A 12,389-nucleotide genomic window follows, 5' to 3' on the forward strand; every position below is an offset into this window, starting at 1 on the left:
CTCTGGGGAGGAAGGAAAATGAATGGGACCTTAGAGGTTCAGGAGGGGATTTTACTCTGTTCATAATGATTTTATTAAGTCTTGAACAAACATGATACAGGATTAACATTAACACTCTAGCTGTATCTTGGGTATGACAGCATTGGTCATGTTATTCAGCCATTCATACTTTTCTATATGTTGGAAATATTTTACAATAAAAATAAAGAAGCGCACACACTGCCTTTAAAAATTAGAACAAAACTCAATTCTGGGCTTCATTTCTCATTTTTAAAGGAACTTAATTGCAGTTAACCCATGTCTTTTCCTTGTAGGGTTGGTTAGAGAACCAATTAGACATGTCTAACTACAGCTCCAGTTACCAAGATATAGCCTGTTATGGAACTTTACCCAGGGATTCGCCTCGAAGGAGTAAAGAAAGTAGTGGTGAGATTGTTTTTCCATGTTCTTTCTTTATAATTTCTAGGAAAAGCATGGGGCGGGGGGATCCTTTTGTAAGTGGCATATAATAAGATAGGAACCTGAAATTCTTAGTGGGCTGGATGTTTCTAAACTGTCTTCTTGAATAGAATATGTCACGTTCACTTATTTGATTTCTTTTTGCTTTGTAGCCAGTATATCTTCCAGATAATAATAATAATCGGCTTTTTGTGTAGCACGTTAGAATTTTCAAATCCTTTTTCCCACATCATTTCCTGAATTTGAAGTCAGTTTTGAGATGCACACAAATCTATTACATTATGGTTAGACTTCATTCTTTACCAAAAGACTATCTACCCGTGTGAGGTTTTTGTACTCAAAAGATTTTTACAAGAAATTTTTGATTCCCCGAGCGGTTCCAAAAATGACACCAGAAATGAGGTTGATCAGTGACAGCATTATTCCTTAACTGTGTAATCTTCCAGTGCCCTGAGAGGAACAGCATTCTCTGAATACGTAAATCAGCTTATATTTTACCTACTAAATGACACTGTACCAGAGAATTGGGAAGAAAATACAGGAGGAAAAGAGGCCCTAAACGGCCAGAAATGAGTGAAAGCAGGAAAGAGGAATTGTTCCTCAGCCATATGGAGCCAGGGTGGCTTGGGAGAAAAGGGGCTTGCAAGAAAATTTATACAGGATCCATTCGTTGAATGTTTATTGAGCCTCTACTTGCTGTATGCAGTGAAAGATACAAAAAGGTACCATTCTAGATCCTAAATTCTAACTGTGGAATGAGATACATGGAAAATTAGATAATAAATGGTAAGGAGCCCAAATGCATGTACGGACAATAGCGTCCAGGAATTCGGAGCATTGGAAAATCAGCATGAGTTGAAATCGCTCTAATAGGTGGTGCTTCAAGCTGGATCTTGAAAAGAAGGTAGAAAATTTAGGTTCTGCTTTCTTCAATGCCGCCCAGTCCTTTGATGACTCTTTGTGACTCGGTAGATACATCTCCATTCTTGCCCACATCTGTCTGAATCATTAGCCAAATATCAGCATTTTAATTTCTTTGTTACACCAGATCCTCCTCCTCTAGCTAGGTGATGACTGTGCTTTCTGTGCGCTGGGTAAAGTGCTCTGTGCCTGTGAATTCATGCCTGTCTGTCCTTCCCAGGTTGTACATCCGAGAACCCTCACGCCTTAACAGTCAGTCCTTTTAAAGCATTCTCTCCCCAGCCGCCAAAGTTTTTCAAACCCCTGATGCCTGTAAAAGAGGAGCATAAGAAAAGGATAGCTCTTGAAGCGAGGCCTCTTCTAAGCCAGGAGGTAAGTGCCAGAGTTCTCTGTACCGCGTAAACAAGAACAGAATTGTGTTGCCTGGGGAGCAGCGACAGTGTGCATTAACAACCTGGGCGCTGCGTGTAGACACGTGTGGGTCACCCAGGGTCACGGGGGAACTTGTTGTGTGTTGTTATTGCTGTTATTTTCTTTCTGCTTACGGCTTTTCAAAGTATTTTTTTTTAACGTTCCATGTGAGAAAGATGTTCCCTCGGTGTTTGGAAAATAGTATGGGCTTTTTTTTTTTTTTTTTTTTTTTTTTGATAAAACCAGTTATGCTATTTGCCATTAGTCTGTGTAGTCTTGTCAGACTTCATCAGTGGTTTTAACTTCGGCCTGCGAAATCTCCGCACTACTCCTGTGGAATACAAGTGTTTGTGTTGCTTTGCTAACTTGCACGTACTTAACCGTGTATTTCGGCTGTCGGCGTCTTCTGTGTGTGATGCATCTGTGTGTCTTAACCTTTGCAGAGCATGCCTCCACCTCAGCCACATAACCCTGGCTGCATTGTGCCCTCGGGAAGCAATGGCAGCAACATGCTACTAGAGCACAATAGCAAACGTGAGAAGAAGATTGTAAGTTCCAGAACCATTTCTGTCGTATTGCCTGGTGGTGGGTTTTAAGGCCCTTTCACAGACAATCATCCAAATCCTTTAAGAAGAAATTAAGATAATGTATTGGGTCTTTCTCTCTCTCTTTTTTTTTTTTTTTAAGAAAACAATGTGATCACTGGCAATGAAATGTTGCATGAATGTGGCCATGACCTTTGATTCTTCTAAGTGTTCACTCTATTTTATTTATTTATTTATTTATTTATTTGCTTAGTATCAACTTGCTTAGAAAAAGGGGAAAAGGCACTCTTACTGATTCTAGTCTTTGAAAAGGGTAACAAAGAGATCGCTTTAACTGATTCTGGATCTTTCTAATGTGTCTCTGCATACTGCCCAGATTCTGAAGTTAATCTACCTAGAGGAGTTGCACTTACTTGCAGTGAGTAATCATGCACTTAGCTGTGGGGATGTTTGAAAGCTCCTTTCGTGTCGCCTGATGCTCCCGCTAAGCTGATTCTGCAGCTTGAAGCCGTGCTGCAAACCCTCACTGCCCCCGTTACCGCCTCAGCACCTCAGGCGGCAAAATAGGTCCCAACCCCCTCAGTGTCAGGCTGGCTCTTGGGATGGCTTATCTGTATTTCAGCCACAGGTAGGTTGAAACTCTGCCTGTAAAATGCCCTTCCCCAGCTCTTGGTTTTCAAATTACACATTTGCAAATCGTTTTTAAGACGCTGTTATACCTGGCACGGGGGATTATATGTGATACCTCAATTTAAAAATCAAACTGTAGGGTGCCTGGGCGGCTCAGTCGGTTAAGCGTCTGACACTTGGTTTCAGCTCAGGTCATGATATCACGGTTTGTGGGTTCAAGCCCCGCATCAGGCTCTGCACTGACGGTGTGGAGCCTGCTTGGGATTCTCTCTCTCCCTCTCTCTGCTCCTCCCCTGCTCATGCTCTCTCAAAATAAATAAACTTAAAAAAAATAAAATAAAAAAACAAACTGTATTCCCAGACCTGGAAACAGTTTTCTTGTGTCTGAGCTTTCACTCTCCTGTGGCTTCCTGGGCTTTGAAAAAGTAAAGCAGCTTGGAACAAGACAGAGCTGGTTGGTGTTTCCATCTGAGGACAGTCTGATCTGTGGGCAGCCCGTGGGAGGTTTCCTTTCCCAGCTGCACATGTCAGACCTGGTCCAAAGACTCCGGGGTGTGAGGTCCTCTAAAGGTCCTAAAATGGGCTCCTGCTGCTCACTGTGTGAACCTAACAGGAACTTAACCCGGAATGCAGTTGGCCATGCACCTGCATGCTTGGAGAGCTCACAGGCCTTAGGAAATGACCTTCTCATTCCTCCTGTCTGTGGAGGACAGAAGAAAAGGCACCATTTCCCCCTCCCCTCTGTCTCTCTCCCCACCGTTGCTTCTGTGTTCTCCCTGCCCCTCAGTCCCAAGTCTCCACCATAGTTCCTGCTGGAAAAGAGGGTGAACATCAACACCTGCCCCTACATCTCTAAATCCTAATATGTTGCTCATTCACTTACTTGACCTCCCTGCTTAATTAATAAGGCTGCAGCATGGGCTGAAAAGGCCAAGTAGCTAGCTCATGACCCCTGCAAACTCTCTGGCTCTCTGGCTGGTTGGATCTGTTGGATGATGTGGAACCTACCACCATGATGCATGGGTAGTAAATTTAAACTTCTTGTAACAATCCATTCTGGTAGAACACACCATCAGGAGACTGCTGGATGACCCTTCTGGGACTACCCAGCAGATGGTTTCACTGTTGATAGAGTTTGCCTCTTTATTATTTTCTTTACTTTCCTTGTATTATTTTTACATAAAACCCATTTCAGGACTTTTAGCTAGCAGAGGGTAGGATGGAACTGGCTTCTCTTAACCCAGCAACTCTCAAGCAGCACTTAGCCTCTGTGTGGTTGCATGCACCTTGAAGTCTACTGAGTAGGGTTTGAGGGTACCATTTTTATTGCTGGAAACTTGAGAGAATGACCTCTACTCTCCTTAGAAACCTGGCACCAAACAATAATGACAAAATCTTTAAAAAAGGAGAAAGAGGGGTTCCTGGGTGGCACAATCAGTTGAGCGTCCAACTTTGGCTCAGGTCATGATTTCACAGTTCATGAGTTCAAGCCCTGCATCGGGCTCCATGCTGACAGTGCAGAGCCTGCTTGGGATTCTCTCTCTCTCCCTCTCTCTGTGCTCCTCCCCGACTCGAGATCTCTCCTTCCCTCCTCTGTCTCATATATACACACACACACACACACATATATATATATATATTTTTTTTTTTTTAAGAGAAAGAGGGGTTCTTGGCTGCTTAGTCAGAAGAGCATATGACTCCTAATCTTGGGGTCATGACTTTGAGCCCCACATTGGATGTAGAAACTATTTAAATAAATAAAACTTTTTTTAAAAAGTTTTTTTAATAAAAAAAAAAAAAAGAGAAAGAAATCTGTCTCTGACTCTTCATCTCTGAAACTATTGAACTGCTTGATTTATTTCAGATAGTTCTGGCTTTTCCAGGATGTTCTGGTAGATTTTAAGGGTATTGCTTGATCTGAGGTTCTAATTCTCTGTGGGAAGCTTTCATTTTATTTCTCCTCTTACAAATGGACATACACTGCTTTATCCTTTTGTTTCCCATTCACTCTCTTTCCTTTTACACTCTTGAAAAATCCGAGGGTGAATCAGTGGTTTGGTCTCATCAACGGAGTTTGAAATAATTTCTGATAGTTTCAAATAGAATGTAGTTACATATAGCTAGTCTTGATTCTTTTATTTAAAAAAATTTTTTTTAAGTTCATTTATTTTGAGAGAGAGTGCTTGCACGCAAGCAGGAGAGCGGCAGGGAGAGAGAGAATTCCAAGCAGGCTCTGCACCACCAGTACGGAGCCTGATGTGGGGCTCAAACCCACAAACTGTGAGATCATGATGTGAGCCAAAATCAAGAGGCGGATGCTTAACAGACTGAGCTACTCAGCCTACTGAGGCTTGATTCTTTTTTTTTAAATTTTTTTTTTCAACGTTTATTTATTTTTGGGACAGAGAGAGACAGAGCATGAACGGGGGAGGGGCAGAGAGAGAGGGAGACACAGAATCAGAAACAGGCTCCAGGCTCTGAGCCATCAGCCCAGAGCCTGACGCGGGGCTCGAACTCACGGACCGCGAGATCGTGACCTGGCTGAAGTCGGATGCTTAACCGACTGCGCCACCCAGGCGCCCCTGAGGCTTAATTCTTAAAGCACAGTGTGTTGTCTGATCAATTTGGGAAGATACACAAATGTACTTCATGTCTTGTTTAAATAACATAAAGGCAACAACATGCCTTTGGAGTCTATCTTTTTAAGTCATTAAGCAGAGAGAAGATTAGAAAGGAAATCACTTCTCCCTCTCTTGGGTCTTGCATAGACAGCATATAGTTTATTTCTCCGTTTTACAGATGAGGGTCATGCCCAAAGTCTCACGGTTAATGACAGCATAAGAACAAAGGCTCCGTCATCCCTCAGCACAATTGGGCTGACCCCAAGGACTCCAGATGCTCCCCCAAATAGTGCAGTTTTAGTTGCCCTGCTGCTGCTGTTTCTAAAAAAGGCTGCCCGCCTTTTAGTACCATGGACAGAAGTACTGGGGCCCTAGGCTGATACAGTCCTTCTGAAAAGAGACCATCTCCCTGTGTGGACAACACAGACCCCATTCCATGTGGAAGTAAAAGTGACTTTGATCAAGTGAAACTCCTTGCCAAGAGTCACTGCTTTAATGTGGGTTATGATCCCTTCTTAAAAGTCAAGGTATGTTGTCTATAGGTAAATATCAGCTGCATGAACTGAATTGCAAAAATCAAATCATGAAGACTGTAGCTATAGAGAGACTTGAGAACTTGACTCCATGCTTCACTTTTGGGCAGGGTTTTAAACCTTTTTTGTCCTTAAGACATAGTAGGAAGGTGCTTAGCTTAGTCTCCTTGAAGATACAATGATAAATATTTCTGGAGTAGAAAGTCTGTCTAACCAAATTCCCTTATGGCACAGTTTAAGCCAATTTTAAGTCCTGTTTTTTCTCCTTGAAGGCAATAACTCAATAAGCCTTCAGTCTGGTTTACATGTTGGGAAATGTTTAATCTCTACTGAGTTTTCTTTTTCATTTTTGAAATAACTTGCCCCAACTCCTCTAGCCTCTCTCTTTGGGTCATTCCCCTCCCCCAGTCCCATCCCAGGTGCAACACTATGGACTGATCCCTATTTGAACTTAATCTCTTGGTGGTTTTGTAGACTCTTCAGTTTTATAAAGCTCCTTCTAGTCCTTTAGGAATCACTTTTTATCTTTGTGAGTTTGATAAATGTGTACCTGTTTCTACACAGTAAACTATGATTGAATATTTCATTCAGCAAAGTTGTGTTTTAGGGTGACAGGCCTTTCCTCGGTCTTGAGAAGACATAACTTCAGGCATAAAAAGGGCTCCAAGTTACTAATTCTCATATTAAGATTTGGTTTTCTTTTCAACAACTAACTTTTCAGTAATTAATTGCATCAGAGATTCCGGGGCTTGGGGAATTATATTTCTTTGCCAGCTTCAGTCAAAAGGAAATATAAAGGTGGGGGGAGGCACTTGGGTGGCTCAGTCAGTAAAGAATGCAACTCTTGATTTTGGGGTCGTGAGTTTGAGCCCCACATTGGGTGTAGAGCTTACTTACAAAAAAAGGAAGAAAGAAATCTAAGGATACAAACACTAGAAATTCAATTTTGAGTCTAAACATGTCAAGTAGAGGGACATCTGGATGGCTCAGTCAGTTAAGCATCTGACTTTTGGGGAGCCTGGGTGGCTCAGTTGATTAAGCATCTGACTTTGGCTCAGATCATGATCCCATGGTTCGTGGGTTCTAGCCCCATGTCAGTCTCTGTGCTGACAGCTCAGAGCCTGGAACCTGCTTCAGATTCTGTGTCTCCCTCTCTTCTCTGCCTTCCCCTGTTCAGGCTTGCGTGTGCACACACGCTCTCTCTCAAAAATAAACATTAAAAAAATAAATTAAAAAAAAAACAACCAACTCTTGATCTTGGGTCAGGTCATGATCTCATGGTTCATGAGATGGAGCCCCACATGAGGCTCTGTGTTGACACTGAAGAGCCTGCTTGAGATTTTCTCTCTCCCTCTCTCTCTGTCCCTTCCCTGATCACGCGCACTCTCTCACTCTCTCACGCTCTCGCTCTCTCAAAATAAATAAACTTAAGAAAATTAAAAGAAAAAAAAATAAACATGTCAAGTAGAGAATCAATAAAATACGGGCAAAAGCCACTGATTGAATTCTGTCTAATCTTTGCTTCTTTCCAAACATTCCTCCCTCCCCCTTTTTTAATAATGCTACTTGATTTAGAATGTAGCCTAAAATAAGGTGGCGATATTAGTGTTGCCAAAAATTTTGTTTTGCTAATTTTCTGGAATTTTTACCAGTGATATTTGATACTCATTCACCTTTGTTTTTTGGGTTTTTTTGTGTTTTTAGTTTATTTATTTTTGAGAGAGAAAGTGCAAGTGGGGGAGGGGCAGAGAGCGAGGGAGAGAATGAATCCTGAGCAGGCTCTGTGCTGTCAGTGCAGAGCCCGATTCTGGGCTCAAACTCACCAACTTCGAGATCATGACCTGAGCCAAAGTTGGACACTCAACCAACTGAGCCACTCAGGTACCCCTCACCTTTGATTAATAGCCATGGAATTAAGACAGCTGATGCTTTTGTATAATTTATATTCAAGTTATTTTAAAATCTAAGGAACACTCAGAGAGAAACTTCCCTGCTCATTTGGTATCTTCTGAACCTGAGAGGTTTGCTAAAAGGGCTGTTGCCATTTGAATTTTAAAGGAATGTTTGGAAAGAATTTAAGGAACACATTGTTTTCTGTTCAAAATTTAAAATCAGTTTTAATTGTTATACCTAATTATAATTTTTGAGTTATACAGCTTTTGAGTATTTTATATATATTATATATATGTATATATATAATAAATATATAAATAAATATAGATCTAGCACAAGAAAAAGGAAAAATAGGAAAATATTTCCTCTTTAAAGTACAGTGAATTAATTTAATGTATAAGGCCAATAAAATAATTGTTACTTCTGCCAGATGGCATTTTACATTTTGATAAAAAGATATATTCTTAATCATATATGTCAAGGAAAAGCGACCATATGTTTTTAAACACTTCCAAATTGTCATTTAACTTAAAAGGCACTACTGATGTTGCCATAATTTTTTTTGGTGATGTGGCCTAAGTATCCTTTGTGTCAATAAAATGTAATAATCTCAAGTAAAAAGAAAAAAAAAAAACAACTAAGAAGCACTCAAGACTATTAAGGTATTGATTTAGCCATTTAGCATCTTACGCAAAAGAAATTATTATTGTAAAATTCAGTCGATGAAATTTATGTTAATTTGTGAACTGCCATCTCCCATATCCTTCAAGCATGTTCTTCTTCCCCTTCCCTATCCCCTCTCTCTCCTCAACCTTTTGAAATGATACTTTAATGAGTAAGGTTAACGTTTTGGTTCCAGGTTTTTACAGTCTCCTTGCTTTTATACTGAATGAAATTTCCATCCACCAAAACAGGGTCCAGGATAGTTCTAAGAGCAAGGACCCAAAATCCTAACTCCATGAGGGCAGGAACCATGCCTGGTTTTGTTCAATGTTAGTATTCCCAGTTCTTGGGACAATGACTGGCATACAGTGGATGCTTGATGAATACTCGTAGAATGGAAGGCATGTTTTCAGAGAAGAGGAATATTTGTTTATGAGGTTAATTAGAAATGACTAGATTGTGTTATCATTTTTTTTTCTTTTTAAAAGCTCTACATCCAACGTGGGGCTTGCACTCATGACCCCAAGATCAAGAACTGCATGCTCTACTGACTGAGCCAGCCAGGTGCTCCTTGTCATTTACATCTACACGTTTTATGTTGGTTTCCATTAAATACAAAAGAGACAGACTGGGAAATGGAGAATACCCACTTCTGCATATATACCAGTCTTCACAAACAGAATTCTAAAGCTACTTGACAAAGGAGATTTTTATTTAAATCTCAGTACCTTCCTCATCTCTGGCCAAATCCTCTATCCACGCTTCTCCAAAACCCTAAAAAGCGTTCATCGTTAGACCAACTGTTAGTATTTTACAACCTTACAGCGTTTAGTGTAACACCAGGAATGGGTGTTGAAATCATGTTCGTTGGCCCTTTCATTGTTGGGATCTTTATTTTACTGCCCTCCCTCCCCGTAAAATAGCTCAGAAACCTTATACAAATTACCTTGCTTACCTGCACTTGGCTTCCCAAAGCAAGGATTGTAAGAACAAATGAAGCGGCACGTCTTCTCTGCCCCTGGCTGTCCCTCTCCTCATTTAATTAGCAAAGGGAAATCATCACAACTGAAAACTAATCATCAATTAAAATGAATTAAGAGTCCACTGCACTTAAACCAGGGAAGGAAACATTTCTAATTAGCAGGGAGTAAGCGCAGAATAAATAAATCTCCTACGTATTAGGTGGGTTTTTGCTCACGGATCTCTGAGAGTATTGTACTTGGGTCCACCGTAGGTGACAAGATTTAACCAAACTCAGGCACACTACACATGTGAATGCCTTTAATAGGAATGTATTTATTAAATTTTTTTTTTTTCCAAACGTTTATTTATTTTTGGGACAGAGAGAGACAGAGCATGAACGGGGGAGGGGCAGAGAGAGAGGGAGACACAGAATCGGAAACAGGCTCCAGGCTCTGAGCCATCAGCCCAGAGCCTGACGCGGGGCTCGAACTCACAGACCGCGAGATCGTGACCTGGCTGAAGTCGGACGCTTAACCGACTGCGCCACCCAGGCGCCCCTAATAGGAATGTATTTAAAACTTGTCTCAACAATAAAGTCGCCATAAGGAGCTAATGAGTGACTTTTGCTTCGTTACTATAGGACTCTGAGGAGGAGGAAAATGATCTGGAAGCTCTTAACAGGAAGCTGATAAGTTCACAGCCTTACGTGCCCGTGGAGTTTGCAGACTTCAGTGTTTACAATGCCAGCTTGGAGAACAGGGATTGGTTTTCTTCGAAAGTAGATTTGGTGAACTCAAGGGTCCTGGAGAAAGAAGTGTCCCGTAGCCCTACCACCAGCAGTATTACCAGCGGCTACTTTTCCCACAGTGCCTCCAACGCCACTCTGTCCGACATGGCGGTCCCTTCCAGTGACAGCTCGGACCAGCTAGCCATTCAGACAAAGGATACAGACTCCAGTGAGCATTACGGACCGTCCCTTGGGCATGATTTCAGGCCGTCCTCAAACAAAGAGTTGACAGAACTAGAAAGAGGCTTGCTTAAAGAGAAGATAATTATGGTGCCACTCAAGGAAAACAGTGCCTTAGCCAAAGGGAGCCCATCACCCCAAAGCATCCCTGAGAAAAACTCCAAATCCCTCTGTAGGACTGGCTCCTGTTCAGGGCAGGATGCCTGCTCCAACCGAAATGGCCAACCAGTCAGAGAATTTTGCCCCAGGGAAGTGACCATAGAGCACACCACAGATATCCTTGAGGACCATTCTTTCACAGAGTTTATGGGTGTGTCTGATGGGAAAGATTTTGACGGATTGACGGATTCTTCTGGAGAGCTTTCAAGTAGAAGAAACCTACCCAATAAAATGGACAGGAAGAGTATCTCAGATGGGCCACAGGGCCCTGCCCAGCTGCATTCCTCAGCAGAGAATGAACAGGTAATAAATTCCAGAGGCAGTCCTCTGTGTTCTGTACTGTTGGGGAGCCTGCCTGATTGTGCACCGACCCCCAGAGGTGCTTCACCACAGGACTTAGTAGGAGAGGTTCACTCAGATGCTTCTGACGGGGAAGATGGGCCCGCTGGAGCGCAAACTCACTGCTGCCCAGCTGGCTCTGTGCAGTGTCCGATGGACGATGGAATATATGGGACCAGTGGCTTTTTTTTTTATAACTTCTTTAGGTTAATTAATCTATTTTTTATTTATTTTTGAGAGAGAGAGAGACACAGAGCATGAGTGGGGAAGGGGCAGGGAGAGGGAGAGAGAGAGAGAGAGAGAGAGAGAGAGAAAATCTGAAGCAGGCTCCAGGCTCCGCAATGTCAGCACAGAGCCCTTCTTGGAGCTTGAACCCATGACCCATGATCTCACGAGATCATGACCTGACCTGAAGTTGGATGCTTAACCAACTGAGCCACCCAGGTGCCCTGGACCAGTGGCCTTTCTAACAGGCATGTGGGTTGGTGACGAATTAAGCATTCACATGACTAAAGATCATTCAGTCTCATATTCCGTTCCCTGAGATGTCTAATTACTGGTATCCCAAGGCATTCAGGTAGCATCTACTGTATTTCGTGAAATCTGTGATTTCTGTAATTACTAGATAAACCATTATTTTATGTATCACTGCAAAAAATACTTCCAATGAAATCACATTACATTAGTAAATGTGTAAGACACATCCCAATTTCAGAGGTGTTAAAAAGGGGCGTGGGGGAAGGGAGGCATGCATAGTAGAATTGATTTAAAAAACTGTCATTTAGTGCCCATAGGTAAAAGCATGTTTGGGGGAAGTATAGGTGAATTCCCAGAGGAGTTGAAGTTTGGGCTTTGGAAGTGACCAGGTTGGTTATAATGTTTAATTTCATAGTTTAATAGTTTAATTTTTTAGTTTAATTCCCAAACTAATGGAACAGAGTGGATGTTTGCTAACACTCGTAAGGAAAATAGCAAATTATATAAATAAGAGATTATCCACTTCTGGGGGCTGGGCTCCTGAGAGCCACCATTTCTTTCCATCCAGGGTCACTGTTTTGGTCCCACACCCCCACTGCAGCTGAGTGAGGGGTATGGGAGGGCCAGAACTTAGCAAAACAAAGAGCAGACAGAACTAGAAAAATAATCTAGAAAGATATGATGTCATTGGTCTTGGCTTTGCTGACGAAGTTATTCTGGTTTGGTGGCTTTTCCCCCCCGACAAGCTTTACCCCCTTTTCATACTAGCCCTTAACATTTCAGTGTGTAATCACTTACACAGCATACT

At 41.9% G+C, this 12,389-nt stretch overlaps 1 protein-coding gene across 9 annotated transcripts in view; it reads left to right on the forward strand.

Annotated features, from left to right (window-relative positions):
- KIF13A (kinesin family member 13A) overlaps positions 1-12,389 on the forward strand; it is a 219,129-nt gene that overhangs the window by 203,660 nt on the left and 3,080 nt on the right. For 5 of the 9 annotated variants that reach the window (XM_086706170.1, XM_086706171.1, XM_086706174.1 and 2 more), the window contains 4 exons: positions 315-426; positions 1,601-1,752; positions 2,235-2,339; positions 10,280-11,068. In XM_086706170.1, the coding sequence (XP_086562296.1) occupies positions 315-426; positions 1,601-1,752; positions 2,235-2,339; positions 10,280-11,068 (1,158 nt within the window). Of the gene's footprint in view, positions 1-314; positions 427-1,600; positions 1,753-2,234; positions 2,340-2,712; positions 2,755-10,279; positions 11,069-12,389 lie in introns of all 9 variants that reach the window. The other 4 variants (XM_086706173.1, XM_086706177.1, XM_086706178.1 and 1 more) reach the window with 2 other exon arrangements.

The sequence above is a fragment of the Puma concolor genome, chromosome B2 (assembly GCF_028749965.1).
Source record: "Puma concolor isolate L17-30 chromosome B2, mPumCon1.1.hap2, whole genome shotgun sequence".
In the NCBI taxonomy this organism is placed as follows: Eukaryota; Metazoa; Chordata; class Mammalia; order Carnivora; family Felidae; genus Puma; species Puma concolor.